Raw genomic sequence first — 12,847 nt, 5'->3', positions numbered from 1 at the left:
CAATTACTGTTAGATATTTACACGACTTGAATACTTCAATTTTGGTGAGATATCCGCGCGACTTGAATATCACAATTTCGGTCAGATATTTCGCGATACAGGATTTATCTGAGTAATGGCCGTTAGGCCTTGAATACTAGTGAAAAGAGTTTTGCACCAAATTCGCCCGAGACTGCACCATATCTAAACCCCGCGCTTCCCCATACCTGTATAGTTGTATTGCAGTATAAAACCATCTCAATACGATGGGAAACTTCTGAATATGGAGATCGATACCAGTTAAAATTGAGAGTGTTGCGCCAGAATAACAGTATGGGACTGGCCCGCTGGTGGCTGCATCGGGTGGAACCTTCGTCGGTCTACTGTACCGAGGTTGTCATATACTTTTATAGTTTGGACTAGGTAAACAAAACGAAGACAAGACCAAGCCTAGAAGCTTACCACGTTTTCTTTCCTAGCTTAGAGCCTTATCAGACCCCTAGATATGGTTACAGTCCACATAGTTTTCCTGGGATCCAAGCCCCTCCGTAGATGGCATCCGGTTAAAAAAGTGGCTACTTCGTACCTGCAAGGGACTCGTGATGTGTGATGTCACTTGGTCTGCAGCTGCATGCTTGCTGTAAAAGGAACCTGCATCACCCCACAACAAACGTGCCCTACATGCCTCGAGTCTCTGCCTGGAATAACACTTCTCTTGTAGGTTAGCAAGTAGGAAATTTGAGATTTAGTGTACATTAATGTACTATCGATAGATACCGTTTGTTTTGTAGAGCTTGCTAAGACATGGTTTTTTGTTGATTTTGCAAATGAAGATGATAGATAGTATTACCCAGAGGAAGCCGTGATTGAGATCGTGAGAGCCCTGGATTATAAATCCGGAGAGTTCTAGAGACGTGAGGATACCGAGGGAATCGATAATGCCTAGAAGTCCATATAATATAGGAATACGCGATGTGGAGATTTCCATTATGATCCATTGTGATACATTACTATGTACGGAGGCTGACTAGTTTCCCCCAATGCCGATGCTGATATCCCGACCAAAACGCCAGCCAATGCCTGTGTGCTATGCTCGCAAACTCCGTTTGAAAAGAATTTCCTCTTTAGACCATGAATGATTCGCCGCAACCGCATTGTTCCTCTGCTATCCGTTAGTGGGTGGTGATCGTAATTCCAAAGAGATAATACATACTTGTGTTGGGATTTGAAAACACAAATCTCTGGCTGAGCTTGTCCTCCACCCAATCCATCTCACTACCAATAATACTAAACAGTGCTTTGCTATCAACAAGCACCTTTACACCGTCTTGTTCAACTTGTTCATCGAACATTCCCGGCTTGTCAACATATTCTAGGTGGTATGACAAACCACTACACCCGCGATTCCGGACTCCCACTTTAATAAGCTTTGGATTGGGCTGGTTGAGCAAATCCTGCAGTTGCTTTACTGCACCGGACGTGAGTTTTATAGGAGCTTTGCGTGCTCGTAGCTTTGGTCTCGGTTTCGATCTCGGCGCGGTGGTAGGCTTCGACTTTTGTGCTTCTTGCTCCGTCAAACTGATGCTGGTAGTCTCTTTTGCTGGCTCCCCAACTGGCATCTCATACTGCCCAGTCTGCTTCGGTGGTCGGGTGTTATTAACCTCTGGCGTGCCGCCGGAAATCGAGGTGTCAGGAATGCCCGTGTTTCGAGGTTGCAGTGGCGGCGGAGGTTGACTGTCTAGGGAATATGGTTGGTACGCAGTGCTAGTTTGCATTTTCCGTTTGGACGACGTTTGCGCAGAGTGTGCTGAAGAGAACAATCGCAGGACATGTTGGCATGGCCGCAGCGAGGACGATGTTGGGGAGGCGAATCTGAAGACCAAGCTCGATGGCGACGATGACGCTAATGGCGCAAAGACCCGTTGTACAGACATGTTGATGACCGCTGAAAAAGATTTGAATGAGGCAGTTGATTATCCGCAACAGTGATTGTTGGGATATAAGAAAGGTAGTGACGGTGCTCAGTTGGACATTGAAGTTCGGGATGGTTCGGAAAATGAGGTGATGTTATGAGCAGTTCCGACCTGTTCCAATCAGCAAGATCGAATTTACAATGTACCGAAGTCTAACCGACCGCCACACTATCATCACGTGTGGGAATGAATCAGCCAGCCCCATTTGGCGCCTCAGGCGAAAAGGCAACAATAACTTTAGAACAAAGAACCCGTAGCGGCCGCTAGTAGAAGATCCCGGCGCCAACCTTGTTCACTACTGCGGAAAGTCTACGCATGTGCTTGAAACATCCTAAGAAGTTCGACAAAGCAAAATAACACCAGCTGCGACAGCAAACCGTTCTATCCTCTACTTCCGACAATACTATCGTTTGCTGCCATGAATTATGGAGCCTTCTCCTCTCACGCAGCAATCTCGGCCTGAGGTGTTCCAGCAGAAGATTGTGGAGCTATACGAGGCTTTGTTCAAGGTGGGAGCTGAACTATATCCATAATGGAATTGAGTATACGTTTCAATTGCTAATCCTGTAGTAGGACGACGACGAATCCAGCCATGAGAAGTCAGAGGGTTTCTGGCGGGAGTTTTTTCTCTTGCGACCCGACAAGGCCACATTGCGCAAAATCCTAGATACTTTGAGTCCGGGCGATCTATTACAGATTCAGGTACACAGTTATTGCCATGTTCAAATGATCCTGCAGAGATAGACCTAATTCCGGTGTAGTCACAGACACGGCAATTCTTTTTGCGCGCGGTGGCATGTATCAAAGCAGGAAGCGCTCCAGCTGATGTTCATGCTCTTGATGTAAGTTTCTGTGGCCCCGGTTTATGCGGCGAGGCTGACTGCGAAGACCCTCGCGGCTTTCCTTTCTTCAGTACTTTCAAAGAAATACACGAATCAGAGCTCCGACATAATAAATGTATTGGCGGGGTTAGACCAGGTGGATGCCGTCTTCACGGATTTTGTCGCAGCGCTGGACGTCACAATAAGAACTGGAGCAGCATGTAAGACGGCAGTCGCAACCTCCACACCCTGGAAGAGTCAGACTAATACAATCGCAGTGGGCACCCGTCAAAAAGCCATTGATGTGGCACTCGCGCTTGTCTCTGGCGCACACTCGACGAGCCTTCTTTCATATTTTACACACCGCGATCTTTTTCCTTCTCTTATGAAAGTGGGTTTTCTACCTGTCGCTCATGTGTGCCACCATTGACAGTAGACAGTTTATTCAAGACTCTGATACCACTTCGCACGCTTTGAAGCCCTTTATTCTACTTGGCTTATTGGCAAATTACAACAAATTCGAATTCCAGAATCCCTATCGGTTACGACTGGACGATTTCGTCAATGAGGGAACCATCCAAAAGATAATAAGATCGGTTGGATATACATGCACAGCTACCAGAGGGAAATATGTGGCATTGCAAGAGGATCTCCCTGAAGGGTGGTCTATTAGCACGACATTGAATATGATTGGATTGGGAGCGATCGCCCCTGGTGCGAAAACAGCTACTCCAGTAATCGATCCAGAGTTGGCGAAGGAGATGCTTGCGCAGCTGTATGTGAATCGCCCTCCTAGTATCAATCCACTAACAAGTATCCAGACCCGGGAACGAAGCTGCCGTCCTTCTGGCTACGTACGATTTCGCACATGCGAACAAGCTATTCTGTTTCAATTTTGTGACTCTACCCGCAGAGAAAGGTCTGGAGGCTCCCATTGGAAGCTTCGTCTCCGTCACCTCTTACTTCTTACAACACGCCCACGCTTCGCTATGGACAGCCTTATACTCCCATCTCAACCTCATCATTCTGCGACTTTTAATAGAAGACCAAGTGTTGTGCAAGAGGATATGCAGCGACGAAAGCAAAATGTCGGTTAGACTTTGCCGGCAGAGGTCTCCTTATCTGCCTTTTGTTCGAGGTGATAGAATGCTTGCGGCTAGTATCCTGGATACCATGATCGATGGCATCAATCATAATTTAAGGCGACGTCTAGATGTAGATCTCTATCGCCGTTGCGTAGGTATCATTCTACGACTCATTTCCCATCTCTCTCGATCTCGGACGAGGCTCAATTATCACTGGTCGGAATTATTCAGGTCACTTTTATCCCTCGTCCGTTTCCTTACTACCTACACTGAGGACCTGAAGAATCTGAACAACATCGACTCCCTTTTAGATGATCTAGTCAACCTCATCGCGTTATCTCTGTCTGCTGGTGAAGCGTTCCTTCCAAATCCCGCTGCCTACGATGACCTCTTTTACAAGCTTGTTGAAACCGGTGAGATTCTGGTCAAATTCCGCGATAATTATGACCTTGGGAAGCGGCCCACCAGTTCCATAGACACTCTGATCAGCGTCACGACACATTATAAGCAACTCCTAGCAGATGGAGCTCAAGGACGGAGAGGAAAGCACCTAACAAGCGCACAGGTTGCGGGGGTCATCAAGCAGGGCTATGAGACTTTGAGTATCCAAGCCAAAGAAGGCTTGGACGGCTGGACCAAGTATCGAGAAGCGGATGAGAGAACTTTCTTGAAAAAGATAGCCAGGGCAGCCGTCGAGGATGTTAAGTCACTAGTAAAAGAAAGGTAAGGTGCTTTGACACATCTTGCTTGCTAGGGGGTCTCCTGGATATGATATGATGACGGGAATAAATTAAGCCACTTCCCATGGTTGGTGTATTACGGAGTATTGGGAGATTTGTAGGATGAGTGTCTAGTAAAATGCCCAACTAGAATAAGTTCACAAAGAAGGCCCAGACGAGTCACCTTGAAGAATCGGATGATCTAAAAACGAGACGGGTGAGGCTTATATCTCACTGCCTTGCGATAGAGGCTGAATGCGTGAGGGCGCTTAAGGATATGAACTTCAAACTTTCTGCCTAGACTCGGCGGCTCATACTACAAACTAAATCATATGATACTTCAAGTTGTGGTCGTAATTGGGTGAGGTTGGCGTTAACTGGCCGCGGGGCATGGCGCTTAAAGATCGGGGCCTTGTGCCTCGAGGGTTCAGCGACAGCGAATCGCAAGGCGGCTGAGAAAACGTCTGAAACGAAACATACTCACGACCCGCGATAAATGACTATCTTCTTCTCCGTCTCCATCTCTCCACTAAAGCTTCAAGACAGGTTTCGTGTTGCACCTCTGGCCGCCGACAGATGGAGGCTTGCCATGATAGGGCTTTTGTCGCAGCACCGCCCACTATGAGCCACGAGGTGCTCTGTGGCTTTAACGTTGATCGTGGCTCTGGATGAATTGGCTGGTATTGAATCAAACTGCGCGACTGGCATTGTGAGAGTGGAGTAGCAAACAATGGCCTACGGTAATCTTTCGGCCGATCAACGGGAAGTCGCATCCAATGCCTAGATGCGACTTCGACTTCCTTGGAAGAATTGCTATCAAAAAGTATATTGCTCTATGCGACTTCGCCTGCCATGGCTGCGCTGGTGCTGCTGTGCAGGGCTGGTTTGCTTACCAGCTGTTTGATATTAAACCCCATCCACATTCATAATTTTGAAAATGTACCAAACTCACGATTCTTACTCAGTACCATTACCTGTTACCACGATAGTGAGACGAGCGGCTTCCAGTCGCGGTTTCGTTGTCGCGACACGAATCCATTGGCTGCGAGAGTCTCTCCGAGAAAACGGCTATTTTGGGATTGCGCCGCCAGCGACAAAGCAGCTCGATGCCAAGTCGACAATACCAAACGACTGAGTATAGCTATAGGCGCGTGACTGGGGTTGAGGGATTGGAAACAAAACCATTATTTCAGTTTCGCATCTTTGTAACTTGTCGGGTTCTTTATAAGTGTATGTGGTACCCGCCTGCTCGCTTCTGCCATTCACTTTGTTCTCGCTCATCTCTTTTCCTATTGTCCCCTCCATAATACCTTGGAAGCCATTGTGAATAACAGCTGGCCTGAACAATAACATTTTCCTTTCTTCTCCCTCTACACTTATTATTGTGGTTAATTTTTACTCGTTCACCACCGCCGCACTTTTTGACAACACGAAAAATAATTTACCTTTCACTTTTTGTAACAAGATCAACACCACTTTTAAACAACACCACTCCTAGAAGTTACCGATACTGAGAAGTCTCCGCTGGTCGGATTTAGACATTCCCTCATTTCTCATACAAAGATGTCGTCCGCATGGAATCAACAAAACCAAGGCTACCCGGCCGTACCACCTACCCTGAACGCCAACAACAACTTAGAGATGCACGATTACAACTCGCATCAAGGCGCTCCTCCAAATACGATCCCCAACTACACCCCCTACCTTGGTCTTCGAGCACGTCTATCGCAAGTATGGATCAACAGATGGACTATCTTACTAATTCTCATCATTGTTCGCCTCATCCTCGCAACTAAAGAGATCGATAGCGGTGTCACATCCGCCAAAGGCGAAGCACTATCAGCATGTACGAGTGTCGAGCATGTTGGTAGCGCCATGGCATCCATGCCACATTATCTCGCAGGTGGTGTTAATTCGATGGCGGCTGATGGCATCACCAAAGCTGTTAATGGAATGATGGGGATGTTAATGCTCACTGTCACCGGACTGGAGGAGATAATACTATTCTACATCAACATGATGACTTCGACCTACGTCTGTTTGATTACCCTCGTCATCTCTGGAAGTTTGCATGCAGCCATCGATATGATCGAGCAAGTCGGCGATTTCATGAACAAGAGCATCAGCGGCATTACCGGCGATATGGCCAGCGACGTTAAGGGTTTCCAAGACACCCTCAATACCTTCCTTGGCGCTCTCAGTATCCCAACTGGTTTGTTGGGAAGCTCGAAAACCCCACCAAAGATTGATCTCAGCTCCCAGATCGACAAATTAAATAGCATTCAGATCGACCCTACCAAAATGGATGCCGATCTTACCAAACTTAACGCCTCTATCCCAACCTTTGCCGATGTACAAAATTTCACCAACAGCGTTATCCGATTCCCATTCGAGGAGGTCAAGAAGCTCATCAACGAATCACTGGCCGCATACACCTTTGACAAATCCGTGTTCCCGACTCCTGAGAAAAAAGCATTGACATTCTGTTCGGATAACTCCAAGATCAACGACTTCTTCTCAGGTCTAACCAAGGTCATCTCCAAAGCTCGCACAATATTCCTTGTCGTACTGACACTGGCGGCCGTCCTCGTCTGCGTTCCCATGGCCTATCGAGAGATCTGGCGCTGGCGCACTATGCAGCAGAGAGCTGAACTGGCTCAGAAGCAAGCTTTCGACCCGATGGACGTCATCTACATTGCATCTCGACCATTCACTAGTACTGCTGGCATCAAAGCAGCTTCGAAATTCAAGAGCACGAAACGCCAAATCCTTACCCGCTGGTGTTTCGCGTACGCTACTACGCTTCCTGTCTTATTTGTCCTGGGTCTAGGCTTGGCTGGCTTGTTCAGTGCTCTCTGCCAAACCATAATCTTGAAGACGATTGAAAAAGAAGTGCCTAAGATTGCAAATGAAGTTGGGGGTTTTGCCGATGAGATTGTTGGCGCAATTAACAACTCTTCTGCTGCCTGGGCTCACGGTGCCAACACTGTCATCAACACCACCAACGCCAAGATCAACAACGACGTCTTCGGCTGGGTCAATACATCAACAACCGCCGTGAACAATACACTCAATACCTTCACCGACGAAATGAACAAGGCGTTGAATGTGACATTCGGTGGCACAATCCTCTACAAACCCGTTCAAGGATTGATGGAATGTCTCATTGGACTCAAGATCGCCGGTATCGAGAAGGGCCTTACTTGGGTCCATGACCATGCCCACGTTGATTTCCCTGGATTCCGTCCAGATGTATTCTCTCTTGGTTCAGCCGCCAGCGTCGCTCCCGGCGCCGATTCAACCGACTCATTCCTCAGCAGCCCAGGTAGCGCCGCTGCCGACGATGTTACAAACGCTGTCGTCAAAGTTGTTAACAAACTTCAAGAAGGAATTAGAACAGAGGCTATCATAGCCGCATGTCTAGTCAGCGTCTACTTCTTCATTGTCCTCATCGGCGTCGTAAGAGTCTTGATTGCCATGTGGAGCCGTGACAAAACCCGTGCCGAAGGTGGTCCTACCGACTACACAGGAAACAATCGAGGTACCGTATCTCCACGAAGCCCTCCTCAAAACTACGAGACCGCCAGATTCCCCCAGTTCGGAGGCCCCGTGAGCGCGGTACAGCCGGAAAAGAGCCCAAATGCGAACATGGCTTGGGGTGCTGGCGGTGCTGGCGGGGCAGTTCCTAATGAGCGATTTGGAGATGTGGGACTTAGGAGCGTCGAGGCTCATATCAAGCCCGGGCATGAGAGGAAGAGCAGCCACGGGTATCTAGATGAGAAACGTCAGGAATGCTAATACGATTCCGACGGAATGAGGACAGAGGGACTTTAGAATTATAATTAATCATTTCATATTTAGAGCGGGCGTTTTAAGGCGGTCGGAGTTAGTGGAAGATAGATAGATCTGGCAGTTGATACCCCCAATAAACGTTAAATAAATAGCAGCCTTATTTGTCTCAAAAGTGTTCATGGTTATACGATGTACGGGTGAGATCGACCTGGGAGATACAATGGGCTGCAGCTTTGGTTTTGGAGTCATGAATCTGATTATGTAGGGTACGGTTTAAGAAAGGAGATACTTCGTAAGGCCTATGTAAGCTTACCTGGGTAGGTTACTCAATTACACACTTCCTATATCTGCGTGTCCCCAGGGCAGGCATACGGAGTATGAGACTCGGCATAAAATGATTCAAATGAATTTCATCCCAAGTGATGAGAAGTGGTGACCCTGCCGTCAGCCGCACCGGTAATTAATATATCCATGAGGGGGAACCAATGTGCAATGTGCATCCTCCTCCGTAGAGCTGAAGCTTCCGGTGAGTTTTGACGTGGGATTTCAGGAGGAGTGCTTACCTTGCAAGGATTTAGCTATTTTGCTTACCTTACGTCGGTTGCCTCTTACTGTACCTATTATCGGGGATGCCGTTGTAGCTAGGTTTATGGTTTCCCCGGATTTCCTGACTTGGACCTTTTGGTGAGCCGTTGTCTGGACTTTCGATGCGGAGGGCGAGTCGGGGGTACTCGTATATTGAAGCCTCAAGAAAGAGATGGTGTGAAGGCGGAACTGAATTAGGGGGGCGGAGTGATCCTCAGCCACTCGATGAAGGCCGATCTACCACCCCGCCCGAACCCCTGTGGCCGTGCAAGCAGCACACAAAATCTCCTTGCCAAACAACCACAACATCGGCAACTTCGACAACTTCGATACTCTAACGTTTACTCGCAAGAGGGGTGAATTTAACCTTTTGGCCGACTTGGTACACTTGCCTTATGCGTGCTATGCTCCGCTGATCAGATGTGCTACCTACATATCCTATTCTGCATCCGGCACGGCCACCGCTCCACGTGAGCCCTCAGATCTTACCTATTCGCTCCGGCTCAGGATACTTCTCCGCATGCCACACTACCCGCTTCAAGAATCACAATGGCGCTCCACATGGTTGAAGGAAGGCCCAGGGAACGAGGATAGAGCCGCTGAAGGGTAACGTTTAGAAGGTCCCATGTTTGAAGGAATAGGATTCGCCAGCCGTTGCCGAGTGGTCACCTTGAAGGCGGCTGCTTACACGTCGAGGTGTTGTTTCAAGCCTCAACCACTCTTAACAAGCGCTTCGAGACGACTTCCCCTCCACATGGGCAGCCCAAGCCAGGTGTGCCCGCCTTGCCCTGGCTGGGGTGGAAATGCAAAAGATCCAAGCATGGACGTGCAGGTACCATGGGTTAGTCCGCCGTCGGTCGTTGTATCGGACCCTTTTTCTCTTCAGTAGTAAGAACCAAGCCGCATGCATCCTGCACACGGGGAGAATCCTACTTTAAGTCTAGTTGTAGTATTTCTTGTGGTCATTCGCTTTCCTACTTGGGGGGTGTGCTTACACGACGAGAGTTCGGATTGACAGCCCTCCAAGTACCATGGAGGAGTAACCCGTCTTTGAAGTCAATAGCTATAAGTACTCACGAACCCCACCCCTCAATGTTCTTTTCAGCACCCAGCCCTCTCCATTCACTCTTTCCAGGTTAGCTGGCTTTTTTACAACCGGATCAAAGCTACCTCTTTTGCTTTTGATCTCATTCCAGGCTTTCATTCGCCCACCCTCCCCCACCTGACAAGATGTGGTCGTCTTTGCAGTATGCCCTGCTCCTCTGCTTAGCAGGTGCAAATGCTTTGCCTCATATTGCGGAGCGGGATATCCCCGCGGACCAGCTCACACAATTCAAGCTGTTAGCTCAATACGCCGGAGCAGCCTATTGTTACACCAATGTGCATAGCACTGGAAAGAAGGTTTCCTGCTCTGTAGATGGCGGTTCCTGCCCAGCAGTCGAGTCGTCCCAGACATCCATCACCGCATCTTTCATAGCGTAGGTTTTACTCCTCATGAGTGCAGTCACGGTGCTAACGTTTTGCAGTGGTGGTACTAGGACAACAGGCTATGTCACGGTGGATGATACGCATAAGCTCATCGTTGTGTCCATCCAAGGAACATCCATCTCAACCAACCCCATTGATGTTCTGACCAATCTCGATGTTGAGCGGGACAAGACCTCTATCTGCGGGACGGCCAACAAGAATGATGGATGTTCGATTCACGGGGGTTTTAATAACGCCGCTAATGACGCTTTGGGTCCTGTCAAGGCAGCTGTTGCGACTGCTAAGGCTGCACACCCTGATTATAAAATTGCAACGACAGGCCATTCTCTTGGAGGCGCTGTGGCCGCGATTTTGGGAGCCTTACTTAGGAACAGTGGGAACAATGTTGATATTGTAAGAACCCCCTTCCATGAACTCGAAAATATTCAGCTCAGCACTAACACTCCAAAGTACACATTCGGCCAACCCCATATCGGCACGGTTGACATCAACAACTATATCCAAAGCCAAGCCCCCGCTAAGGGCAACAACTACCGTGTAACCCACTTCAACGATATTGTCCCACAACTACCACCTCACTTCCTAGGTGACTGGGACCACTTCTACCCAGAGTTCTGGATCAACCTAAAATCTGGCAACGTTGGTGCGACCAATGTCAAGGTTGTTCAGGGCAGTCTCTACTCGACGGCTGGTAATGAAGGCGCGACTACGGGGAGAGGTATCATTGCGGATATTATCGCGGGAATTCCGGCGCATGATGACTATTTTGGGGAAGTTTCAACATGTTAGTCCTCTTCCTCCTGGGATAGAGGACAGTTGGGTTAGGGAGTTTAGGGCTGGAAATAGTCATTTGATACCCTGCATAATTTAAATAAACTTTCTAAGTTTGGTCACTCGAGATGTTCGAATTGCCTGTCTTATTCGTATTAAATTTTCCATTTGAGCTGTGAGATATAACTTTTAATCGCTCCCCCACCACCGTCCATGTTCGTGGTATATGCAATTCCCCATGTTTTACCAATACATCCGTGGAGTTTGATATCTCCATTCTATGCAAGAATATCCCAAATCCCATATATGCTATGCAAGATCCAACCCCACAAAATATCAAGGTAGCGTCCTCATCACCCCTTCAAATGCAACCAGGGCCATAGCATTCGCGGGGAAAGCCCTCAAAAAGCAAGGTAAAAATCCCCTCCAATAACCCCTCCATCCACTCTCCCTATAAACTGCGGTCGCCGCATCTTTCCACCCCTTAAACATCCTCGTCCCATCATTAAGCCCGCCAGCTAAAGGATCCGTCATAATCCTCTGCTTGACCACATCACTCGGATAACTGCAGCACCAGAAAACCTGGGCGCTCAGCCCGCCGGCCCAGAAATTAATGGCCGGGACACTCAAGTTCGACTTCTCACTTAATAATTTGGTGAACAAGTCGTAGGAACCCCACCAGCAGAAGAAAAAGCTGCGAAACAAGAGGGTGGCAGAGAGGCCATGGTATATACCCCGTATCCCGTGGTGCTTGTAGATTTTCCGCGCGCAATCAACTGGCCCCTTGTATAGCCTCTCAGACTTCTTATTCGAGTATTGGATCTGCAAACGCGCTTTGATGTGTTCTACTGGCGCAGCGACAAAGCTTACCGTCGCACCCGCCATCACGCCCGCCATCGCATGTCCAAGTGTAGGCAGCTTATGCAGCTTTCCATTCTGGAGAGGGATGTCGCTCTGCGCAAAGCTTATGGGGGAGGCGAACGTGTGGTGTGGGTTGAAGAGGGTTCGGTGGAGGAATTTGCGGTAGAATGTGAGGGAGCCAAGCATTATGGAGTCCATGAACATCCATCCTACTAAGGGAGGTGTGGCGCCTTTGTAGAGCCCCCGGACGCCTTCGTGCCGGATGGTGAGGAGGAGGCATTGGAGCGGGCCAGAGAAGCGTGTCGCGTCGGAGGTTTGGAGACGGACTTTGATGGTATCGAAGGGGTGGCCGACTGCGAGGGTAGCGGTTAGTATTTATTTTCTCCCAAGGTATATAGTCGACCAATTGACTAGAAATTACACTGACAGCAGTGTAATTAAGGCCAAGGGGGACTCAAGGATGACAAAGATATTGCTGTATAGAATAATATTTAGAGCTCTGCTCTAGATATACTTACCGCTCAACTTCGTAATGCCCGAAAACACACCCGCCACAAACCCCTTGTAATTCTTACCGTTCCCCTTCTTCTCCATCACCGCTGAATTTTTGGGGCCGCCGGTAGCCTTGGACGTGGAACCCGCATGGCTTGTTGTGGTTGTGCTTGTCGACATAGGCAAGTTAGCTCCAGTGCAAACGGGTTTGGTACCGAGGCTTGCATCAAAGCTGTACTCCGTGAATCGGTCGAACTCGAATCGATTATGGGCTGTATCAA

At 48.6% G+C, this 12,847-nt stretch overlaps 5 protein-coding genes across 5 annotated transcripts; 3 read left to right on the top strand and 2 right to left on the bottom strand.

The window, feature by feature from the left end:
- Nucleotides 1-1,103: 1,103 nt before the first annotated feature.
- On the bottom strand, nt 1,104-1,913 carry BP5553_03570 (uncharacterized protein; the record flags this gene model as incomplete). The annotated part of the gene is made up of 2 exons (XM_032012193.1): nt 1,104-1,141; nt 1,193-1,913. The coding sequence occupies 2 exons, from the start codon at nt 1,911-1,913 to the stop codon at nt 1,104-1,106; spliced, it is 759 nt and encodes a 252-aa protein (XP_031871886.1).
- A 464-nt stretch (nt 1,914-2,377) lies between these two features.
- On the top strand, nt 2,378-4,585 carry BP5553_03569 (Uncharacterized protein; the record flags this gene model as incomplete). Its single annotated transcript, XM_032012192.1, has 7 exons — nt 2,378-2,461; nt 2,526-2,654; nt 2,714-2,794; nt 2,892-2,994; nt 3,052-3,164; nt 3,214-3,548; nt 3,595-4,585. The coding sequence occupies 7 exons, from the start codon at nt 2,378-2,380 to the stop codon at nt 4,583-4,585; spliced, it is 1,836 nt and encodes a 611-aa protein (XP_031871885.1).
- A 1,555-nt stretch (nt 4,586-6,140) lies between these two features.
- BP5553_03568 (uncharacterized protein) lies at nt 6,141-8,375 on the top strand (the record flags this gene model as incomplete). Its single annotated transcript, XM_032012191.1, has 1 exon — nt 6,141-8,375. One exon carries the CDS (start codon nt 6,141-6,143, stop codon nt 8,373-8,375), a length of 2,235 nt encoding a protein of 744 aa, XP_031871884.1.
- Nucleotides 8,376-10,184: 1,809 nt separating this feature from the next.
- On the top strand, nt 10,185-11,231 carry BP5553_03567 (uncharacterized protein; the record flags this gene model as incomplete). The annotated part of the gene is made up of 2 exons (XM_032012190.1): nt 10,185-10,432; nt 10,481-11,231. The coding sequence occupies 2 exons, from the start codon at nt 10,185-10,187 to the stop codon at nt 11,229-11,231; spliced, it is 999 nt and encodes a 332-aa protein (XP_031871883.1).
- Nucleotides 11,232-11,549: 318 nt separating this feature from the next.
- Nucleotides 11,550-12,746, bottom strand: BP5553_03566 (Mitochondrial carrier; the record flags this gene model as incomplete). Its single annotated transcript, XM_032012189.1, has 2 exons — nt 11,550-12,427; nt 12,593-12,746. The coding sequence occupies 2 exons, from the start codon at nt 12,744-12,746 to the stop codon at nt 11,550-11,552; spliced, it is 1,032 nt and encodes a 343-aa protein (XP_031871882.1).
- Nucleotides 12,747-12,847: the final 101 nt, after the last annotated feature.

The sequence above is a fragment of the Venustampulla echinocandica genome (genome assembly GCF_003357145.1).
Source record: "Venustampulla echinocandica strain BP 5553 chromosome Unknown scaffold_1, whole genome shotgun sequence".
In the NCBI taxonomy this organism is placed as follows: domain Eukaryota; kingdom Fungi; phylum Ascomycota; class Leotiomycetes; order Helotiales; family Pleuroascaceae; genus Venustampulla; species Venustampulla echinocandica.
This window is presented reverse-complemented; position numbering and strand designations above follow the sequence as displayed.